Here is a 10512-nt window from a genome sequence, read left to right on the forward strand (position 1 = left end):
CGCTAGCAGCTCCGCGCCGGCAATAAGACACTCTTTCACGAACTCTCCTTCTAAATGAGGTCTTAGATTCTTAGCTATAAGCTTGCTTACCACAAAACTTGTATAAATAATATTCTCTCTGTCAGAATGCGGTCTTGGGTAAACTGCTTGTTGGGCACCCAAATTCTGCAGTAGAGTGTTAACTTTAGCTGAGCACATTTGTCCTTGCAACTCATTCAGTTTAGCATTCGTATGGCCCAGAGGCCTGACGTTCCCCACCCCTACTCTAAATGATGCATATTAATGAGGTCTACAAAAGTACAAACAGTGCATCAATTCACTGACATTTGAAAGATGCATGCGAGGTCAATCAGCAGAATGCTCATCATTCTATACATACTCCTATTTTTTTTATATTGTATTCATACAAAGGCGGAAAAGACAATTTGTCATATGATGGGAGAATCCAAATACCCACTGCTGTCTAAAAATGGGGACTTTATAATTGGAACACTTTTTGCAATTCACAGTAAAGAAACATTACCATCATTTGAGTTCAGACAAAAACCTCAACGCCTCTTTTGTTCCAGGTATGTTGCATAGGAAATATAATTTTAATAAAAACAGATTTGTTATTGGCAGCATATATATATATATATATAACTTTGTTTACTCATGCAGAACTGATTTAAATGTCTTCACAGTGTGAATCTAATAGATTTTCGGATGGCTCAAACGGTGATATTTGCCATTGAGGAGATTAACACAAATGAAAGTTTGCTTCCAAATATTTCTATTGGCTACAGAATCTATGATACATGTGGTTCAAGACTGTCTTCGATGAGTGCAACTTTGGCATTGATGAATGGTCAGGAGTTTGCAGCAGGAGATCGATGCAATGGACAGTCTCCAATACATGCTATCATAGGAGAAACAGAGTCTTCTGCTACAGTGATTCTGTCTAGAACAACAGGTCCTTTTAAAATTCCCGTGGTAAGGATCAATGATAGTAGAAGTTTGACCATTGTGATACTACACTGATTATGTACTGTTGCTTTCTTTTCCATGCTTTCTTTTTCAGATAAGTCCCTCTGCTACATGTGAATGCCTCAGTAATAGAAAAGATTACCCATCATTCTTCAGGACTATTGCTAGTGATTACCACCAAAGCAGAGCACTTGCATATATTGTCAAGCACTTTGGCTGGTCTTGGGTAGGAGCTGTGAACAGTGACAATGACTACGGAAACAATGGAATGGCCATATTTCTGAAAACAGCCCAGGAGGAGGGAATTTGTGTGGATTACTCTGTAAAATTCCATCGGACAGAGCCTGAAAAACTCCAAAGAGTGGTAGAGACAATAAAAAGGGGCACTGCAAAAGTGATTGTTGCATTTCTTTCTCAAGTTGAGATGGGCAATTTGTTTGATCAGCTAAGTGTTCAGAATATTACAAACCTCCAAATAATTGGAGTGGAGGCTTGGATAACTTCAGAAAGTTTGATGATTCCAAACAGTTTTCATGTTCTGGGAGGGTCACTGGGGTTTGCAGTGAGAAAAACTAATATAGAGGGGTTTGCAGATTATGTTACAAAAACATTCTGGCACACAGCTTTTCCATGCTTACAGAGGGAGGACAATTCATCTCAATATGGATTAAATTGCAGCAGTTATCAGGATCTGCTTGTGCTGAAAAATTACAATGAAGATATAACTGAACAAAGATATTCAAACAATGTCTACAAAGCAGTTTATGCAATAGCATATTCACTACACAGTTTGCTCCAGTGCACAAAAAAAGGAGGTTGTGAAAAAAGTCTGGCAATACAACCACAGCAGGTACAAAGTGCTATAAAATAAGGTGACCAGACATGCCACTTCCAGGGAACACGTTCTGCCCAGGGTTTTTTTTAACTGCCTAAAATAACATTAAAAGTACCACAAGAGTGATTCGAAAGCATAAAAGAGCCGTCTGCTCTGCTCTCTATCACTTTTTCAGTACTTAGATGCCATACAGTACAGCGATGGATATGCACAGTGCAAACAAACAGCCAAAACCTGATTGGGCAGAATGTGTCCCACTGAAGTGGCACATCTTACTATATATATATAGTAAGAGGATAAACTTTTTGGACTGAATTTTTTAATTTTTTTTACTAGGTGGTTGAGGCTCTGAAAAAGATAAATTCCACCTTAAAGACAGGAGATCACGTGTGGTTTGACAGCAGTGGAGCAGTTGTAGCACAATATGAAGTTGTGAACTGGCAGCAGGACCTAAATGGATCAATCCAGTTTAAGCCAGTGGGATACTATGATGCCTCAGTGCCCCCTGACCAACAGTTTGTGCTCAGCACTGAAAACATAATTTGGGCTGGAGGGCAGTTGGAGGTAAATACCTTGGTTATCCCAAGTTTAAATGGGGTTAGCATTATGTCAGGTAGTCATTGTATCAAGTAGAAAGGGAATGCTTGTATTAACCTTTAGATTTTACATATAGATTACAGTTCTTCACAGAGCTTTTCTCTCTCTCTTTTAATGTTTAGGAAAGGAAACATTTATTTAAATAAATAAATAAGCTCTGTAACACTTTCCATAGAGCCTGTATGTATAATACATTATAAGGGAATTATTAAGGCATTATAATGAATGCATAATGCATAAAAAAACATACATAAACTTATAATATGTAATATAAACTCATGAATAATCATAACAATTATAATACATCATAATTGTAACATATATGTTTAAGAGTATGATTATTTATAAAACACAATGAACACCGTATTAAATCTACTTCATTTACAGTATCATATCTTGACATTGTTTAAGAGCTGCAAAGTATATTACTACAGCTTTTGAGTGGTTAGATTTTGAGTGTCATTTCAGTGTTTCCTGTGGAGCTTATGTTAATTAATTGATTTGAGCTTAATATGCCAACTAAAAAAAAAAAAAAAAAAATTAAAAATTAAAGAAAAATGCAATGTTTTATAAGGTTACATTTTATTTTTATGGTCCCCTTAATCAATCAACAATAAGCAACTTTGCAACTACATGCCAACTAACTCTCATTAGAGTATTAGTGTAACGGCCGGAAGAAGGGGTGGAAGCAAGTGCAAGTTAAATGATAATTTAATGAGCAGTCAAACAAACAAGTAACATGAAGACAGGATGATGGGTGAGTGCGGTAAGTCTGATAGGGATCCGGGGAGTGACAATGTCCAATGACAATGTCCATTGGTGGTCCAGGGAGTGGCAGTGAGTAGAGGCAGCAGGAGAGCGTGACACAGGGACTGAGATGAGCGAGCTGTGAAGGTGATAGATAAAGTCCGTGGAAAGTGAGGAGTGGATGGGGTTCCAAAGATGAAGATGATCCAATGACGAGAAGAACACATAGAACAGGAACGAGAGATCAGGAACAAACACTGGGACTGTATACAACGCTCTGACAAACACAAGACGAAAGACAGGGCAATATGTAGGGATTGGGTAATGAGTAGCAGCTGGTGTAGATGAGCAATTAACAGACACGCCCACATGAAACAATCAGTGCTGACGCGAGGCAGACAAAAAATCCACCCACATAGTGCAAATCCTGAGGCCACGGTTTACCAACCGTGACAGTACCCTCCCCTCTAGGAACGCCTCCTGGTGTTCCCAGACAACCCTACCTGTTGACTGTAATCATCAATCAAGGAGTGATCCAGTATGTCCCTAGCAGGTACCCAACTCCTCTCCTCCGGACCATAACCCTCCCAGTCCACCAAGTATTGCAATCCTCGTCCCCTCCATCTTGAGTCCAGAATACGATTGACCGAATAGGTGGGCTCCCCATCTATGAGTCGTGGCGTTGGAAGAACCGGGATGGGCAGGTTAATTTGTGAATAAAACACAGGCTTAATTTTGGATACATGGAAGGCGGGATGAATCCTCCTGTACGCCAGAGGTAGTTTGAAGCGGACTATCACCGGACTAATAATCTTGGTGACAGGGAACGGGCCAATAAATTTGGGAGACTTATTAGAAAGAAACACTTTTTGACCCACAACCTATACGGTAGGCTTAGACTGGTGGCGATCGGCCTTGGCCTTGGTGCACGCCTTCACCTGGAGCAGAGTCTCGCAGGCTCTGGTCAAGGTGCGGTGGCACCTCTGGACAAAAGCGTGGGCGGTGGGGACCGTGACTTCAGGTTCCAGACTAGGAAAAATAGCTGGCTGGTAACCTATGCTACACTCAAACGGGTATAGGCCCATGGCTGACACTGGTAGCGAGTTATGAGTGTACTCAACCATAGAGACTAAATATCGCAACGTTCTCTCTAAATCCTGGTTGGCCCGCTCAGACTGACCATTGCTCTGTGCATGATAACCCAAAGACAGACTAACCATCGCTCCTAATAATTTACAAAACTCTTTCCAAAATTTGGACACAAATTGGGATCCCCTGTCAGAAACCACGTCTACCGGGAGGCCATGTAACCGAAAGATGTGATCAATTACAGATTAATTTATACAAATTACAGCTGTCTCCTTAGCTGAGGGTAATTTGGGCAAGGGATTGAAATGTGCCGCCTTTTAGAATTGGTCCACTACCGTCAAAACGACAGTCATGACATTAGAGGGCGGGAGGGCTGTAACAAAATCTAAAGCGATGTGGTACCAGGTTCTCAAAGGGACAGACAGCGGTTGAAGAAGCCCATCCGGAGGTCGGTTAGACGTTTTACCACTGGCGCAAACTGAGCAGGCCAAAACAAAATCGTGAATGTCGCGAGCCATAAATGGCCACCAGAATCGTTGCTTTACTAAGCACTTGGTGCGGCTTATCTCTGGATGACAAGCGACATTGGAGCAGTGACCCCACTGAATAACGTCAGACCGTTACTCCTCTGGAATGAACAACCGATTCGGTGGGCACCTGGGCGGAGGCGTTACCCCTTCTAAGGCCGTCTTGACCTTCAACTCGACCTCCCATATGAGTGAAGAGATGACTATACTCTCAGGTAAAATACACTCTGGAGTCACCGGGCATTCGGAAGGATCAAAAAGACTTGACAAAGAATCGGGTTTGACGTTTTTGGAACCCGGGCGGTACAATAAGGAAAAATCAAAGCGACCGAAAAAATAAAATTCCCACTGAGCCTGCCTGGAGTTGAGTCTTTTGGCAGGTCTAATATATTCTAGGTTCTTGTGATCGGTCCAGACGATGAAAGGTACCCCCGACCCCTCCAACCAATGATGCCACTCCTCCAATGCTAATTTGATGGCCAACAACTCTCTGTTACCAATGTCATAATTACGTTCGGCAGGAGATAAACGATGAGAAAAGAACGCGCACGGATGCATCTTGTCGTCTGAGGCAGCACGTTGGGAAAGAACTGCACCTACTCCCACCTCTGATGCGTCAACTTCCACCACGAACTGGATGAAAAATACAGTTTCGGCTGTATAAGACCACCTGAATGCAGGACTGGGGGAGGTCAAGGCGGTCAGAGGTGAGACTTGTTGGCTGAAATTGCAAATAAAACACAGATAAAAATTGGTGAACCCCAGAAACCGCTGTAGGGCCTTACGGGAATCTGGACTTGGCCAATCTATCACAGCCTTAACCTTGTCAGGATCCATACATATTCCCTCAGACGAGACGATGTAACCTAGGAAGTGAACAGACTGTGCATGGAATACGCATTTCTCCACCTTGACAAAAAGCCCAATCTCTAGTAATCTCTGGAGCACTCGTCTGACGTGTTGCACGTGTTCCTGGAGAGACGAAGAAAAAATCAGTATGTCATCCAGGTAAACATATATGAACTGATCTACCATGTCTCTCAACACTTCATTAACGAGTGCTTGGAAAACCCCTGGTGCGTTGGAGAGCCCGAACGGCATCACCAAGTATTCAAAGTGCCCTCTAGGGGTGTTAAAAGTGGTTTTCCACTCATCCCCCTTCCTAATGCGGACCAAATGATAAGAGTTGCATGAATCCAGTTTTGTGAAGACGGATGCTCCCTGTAACCTCACGAATGCTGAAGACATCAACGTCAAAGAATAGGTATTCTTTACCTTGATGTTGTTCAGCTCTCGGTAATCAATACAATGTCGCAGGGAACCATCCTTCTTACCAACAAAAAAGAAACCCGCCCCCGCTGGAGAAGAGGAAGGGCACATGAACCTCGATGCTAGAGAATCAGAAATATATTTCTCCATGGCCTCCCTCTCCAAAATGGAAAGATAGTAAAGTTTGCCTTTAGGCGGGGACTTACCTGGAACTAACTCTATGGCACAGTCATAGGGACGATGCGGAGGGAGAGAAGCAGCGGACTTACTGAACACTTCCTTCAGGTCCAGGTACTCCGCTGGCACATTTGACGGAATCGTAGCCTCCTCCTGAAAGACGGAAACAGATACAGCAGGACAAGCAGAAACCAGACAAGACTCATGACAACGTTCACTCCACAAGGTGATGGTGTTGGAACCCCAATCCACTCGTGGGTTGTGTTAGACTAGCTCAGTCGAGCTCTACCCACCTGCATGGGTTCGTGATCGACGACGGGACCGACCATGTTCTCCCGGCTCAAGTTGCCACTCTCAGGGGTGCCGGGAAGACGTGTGTAACAGGCCTACGCCCCCAGGTGGTCAATACGAGTGTCCACGTGGAGCGCCAAGTCGATTAGTCTGTTGAGGCTGGTTGGCAACTCGAGAAGGTAGATCTCCTTGTGAACACGGTCGTCCAACCCATGCAGGAACATATCCCACTGCGCCTCCTCGTTCCATTTGCACGAGTCAGGTGTTGACAATGCTCTCCTGCTGCTGATCCATGCGGGTGATGCTGTGATGAATGAAATCCGAAAGTGATGTGGAACTCGCTGCTTCCATGTTGGGTCAGAGCGTTCTGTAACAGCCGGAAGAAGGGGAGGAAGCAAGTGCAAGTTAAATGATAATTTAATGAGCAGTCAAACATACAAGTAACACGAACACAGGATAATGGGTGAGTGCAGTAAGTGTGATAACGATCCGGGGAGTGACAATGCCCAATGGTGATCCAGGGAGTGGCGGTGAGTAGAGGAAGCAAGAGAGCGTGACACAGGGACTGAGATGAGCGAGCCGTGAAGGTGATGGGTGAAGTCCGTGGAAGGTGAGGAGTGGATGGGGTTCCGAAGATGAAGATGATCCAACGACGAGAAGAACACACAGAACAGGAACGAGAGATCAGGAACAAACACTGGACTGCATACAACGCTCTGACAAACACAAGATGAAAGACAGGGCAATATGTATGGATTGGGTAATGAGTAGCAGCTGGTGTAGATGAACAATTAATGGAGATGCCCACATGAAACAATCAGTGCTGACGCGAGACACACACAAACTCCACCCACATAGTGCAAAGCCCGAGGCCACGGTTTACCAACCGTGACAATTAGTATGCTCAAGAATGGTAGACTCTAGTATGGTAGAATAAGTTGATAAACTTGCAAAGACATTTATATTCAGTTTATCTGTTGGTTGACCCCACAAAATAAAATGTTAGCATATATTTACAGTAGCAGACATACTAATAGTCTAATGACCACTAGTTGCAAATACAGTTGCAGAGTTACTTATCAACAGCTGTCTAAATGGTACCATCAAAATAATCAAACTGATATTACAATAAAAATAGTTCAAAGCTAATGTGACATATTACACATTCATGTGATCTGATATCTGATCTTATGGCTGTTTGAGAGAAAAAAAAAAAACCTATGAGAAATATAATCCATTGTAAAAGTGGATGCAACATGTTCATTGTGTTATAAATCATCATACTCTTAGAAGCTATAACCAGAAATAAGTAAATAGTATAATATATTAAAACTGTTCTTATGAATATTCATGAGATGATAAAACATATTATAAGTTTTTTTTATAATGCATTATGCATTAATTATAATGCCTTATATACCTTTATAATGTATTGTAAATACAGGCATTACCAAAAGCTCTAAATCAGTTTTTTCTCAATAAAATAGGTGCCATTTGATATTTGCTAAATTTAACACTTTAAATTCTATATTCTATTCTACATAAAAAAAAAACAACAAAAAAAAAACATTTATCTTCATTTCACACAGACCATGCAATTCTGCTTGTGTAATTTGTTGTACATTGTAGAAGCCAAGGTCTGTGTGCAGTGAGAGCTGTCCTACAGGAACTAGGAAGGCTGCACAGAAAGGAAGACCTGTCTGCTGTTATGACTGTATTCCATGTGCAGAAGGAGAAATCAGTAATGAGACAGGTAATCTTCAGCCCATCTCAAAGCTTCAAAGAAAACTGGTTAGTTGTTTTGTTTGTGTTTTCCTTCTGTTGTTAAGGATGCAGGTTCTTATCAAGAGACTTTACGAATGAAGTAACTTCCCCCTTTGTCTCTAACTATAGTGAACACCGCTTCCTTTCCAGATTCAAATAACTGCAAGCAGTGTCCAGGGGAATACTGGTCTAATGCTGACAAAGATAAATGTGTGTTAAAGGCTATAGAGTTTCTGTCATTCACAGAAAATATGGGTATAGTGCTAGTCTTTTTCTCACTTTTTGGAGTAGGAATAACTACACTGGTAGCCATACTTTTTTACAGAAAAAAGGACACCCCCATAGTAAAAGCCAACAACTCAGAGCTGAGTTTTTTGCTGCTCTTCTCACTGACTTTTTGTTTTCTCTGTTCACTTACTTTCATTGGTCGGCCCACTGAGTGGTCCTGTATGTTGCGTCACACAGCATTTGGGATCACTTTTGTCCTCTGTATCTCCTGTGTTCTGGGAAAAACAATAGTGGTGTTAATGGCCTTCAAGGCTACACTTCCAGGAAGTAATGTCATGAAATGGTTTGGGCCTGCACAACAACGACTCAGTGTTCTTGCCTTTACACTTTTACAGGTTCTTATTTGTGTGCTTTGGTTAACAATATCTCCACCTTTTTCCTACAAAAACATGACATATTATCATGAAAAGATCATTGTTGAATGCAGGCTGGGTTCTATTATTGGTTTCTCTGCTGTGCTGGGTTATATTGGCCTATTGGCTGTCTTGTGCTTCATTTTTGCTTTTCTGGCTCGCACATTGCCTGATAACTTTAATGAAGCTAAATTCATCACTTTCAGTATGCTCATATTCTGTGCTGTTTGGATCACATTTATACCAGCTTATGTCAGTTCTCCTGGAAAATTTACTGTGGCTGTGGAGATATTTGCCATTTTAGCCTCAAGCTTTGGTTTATTATTCTGCATATTTGGACCCAAATGCTATATCATCCTGTTTAAGCCTGAACAAAACACAAAGCAACATGTGATGATAAAGAATCCTTCTAAATCATTCTAAGAAATAAAATGGATGTGTAATTATATATACTGTATATATATATATATATATATATATATATATATATATATATATATATATATATATATACTTAAAAAAAAATAATAATAATAAAAACCGAAAAAAACAAAAATCTATTGGCAGAAAATTACCAGGACATTTTCTGTCAAATTTATGGACATTTGCTTCAACATTGATACAGAAATTTCTGTAGATTTACATTTTCTTCTGTACCATAAATGGACAAGATTTATTTTAAAAACAGAAATTTCTTTGACTATCTTTTGTAACAAATAAATACAGCACAATGTATACAAATTGAACATGGTTTATTTTTTACCTTATGTTTATTTGCCTTGAACAAGTAAAAATAAAAAAAAATATTATTACATAAATTAATGTAACAATTTGTAAGGCACCATTGAAAATGCTTGTATTGTGGAACAGTGTTTAGTTTCAAACAGCAACAGGCAGGAAAAAGAAAAAATGAGCAGGTACTCGTACAATATTGGTGTTGCTCCAAATAGTGGCCACAAAGAAAACTTCACAGTGAAACATATTTCATATTTACCATATCTAAAAATACATGGGAAAATTTTATACAGAGATGTCATTAATAACAATTGCTACAGACTTATAGTCAATAGTCAAGTGAAATGTCACCATTTTCCTATAGAACACAACATTATTTAAAAGGACAGTTCACCCAAAAATGTGAATTCTGTCATCAGTTATTCTCCCTCATTACGTTCCAAACCCATATGATTTTCATTCATCTTTGGAACACGAATAAAAAGTATTTTTAATGAAATCTCTGTGTTTTCTGTCCCTCTACTGGTAGCTTACAACAGCAAAATTGCAAGTGTTAATTCAACTCTAGCAGAGTTAAAATCAACTCCGAAAAAGTGTGCATATTGTCCCAATCTTTTCAGAGTTAACTTTAACACTCTTCAAAGAGTTACATGTTTAACACTATGATTGAGTTATATGTACACGGTATAGAGTTAAAAAACAACAACTCTGATCCACACCACAGAGTGTTGATTTTTCCTTAACACCAGTGTAAAGAGTTACAATTTAACACCTTTAAGATTGATTTTAACTCCTGATATTTAAACTCCGGTGTATTGAGTTAGCATTACAAAAACTCTCCTGCACAGCAAAAAAGTCAAACTTAACACTCATG

The 10512-nt window shown here is 40.4% G+C and overlaps 1 protein-coding gene across 1 annotated transcript; it reads left to right on the plus strand.

The window, feature by feature from the left end:
* Positions 1 to 357: 357 nt before the first annotated feature.
* LOC132101894 (extracellular calcium-sensing receptor-like) lies at positions 358 to 9326 on the plus strand. The gene is made up of 6 exons (XM_059507120.1): positions 358 to 569; positions 684 to 972; positions 1061 to 1816; positions 2138 to 2365; positions 8128 to 8251; positions 8413 to 9326. The coding sequence occupies exons 1-6, from the start codon at positions 358 to 360 to the stop codon at positions 9324 to 9326; spliced, it is 2523 nt and encodes an 840-aa protein (XP_059363103.1).
* The last annotated feature ends 1186 nt before the right edge of the window (positions 9327 to 10512 follow it).

Source organism: Carassius carassius, chromosome 23 (assembly GCF_963082965.1).
Source record: "Carassius carassius chromosome 23, fCarCar2.1, whole genome shotgun sequence".
Lineage (NCBI taxonomy): Eukaryota > Metazoa > Chordata > Actinopteri > Cypriniformes > Cyprinidae > Carassius > Carassius carassius.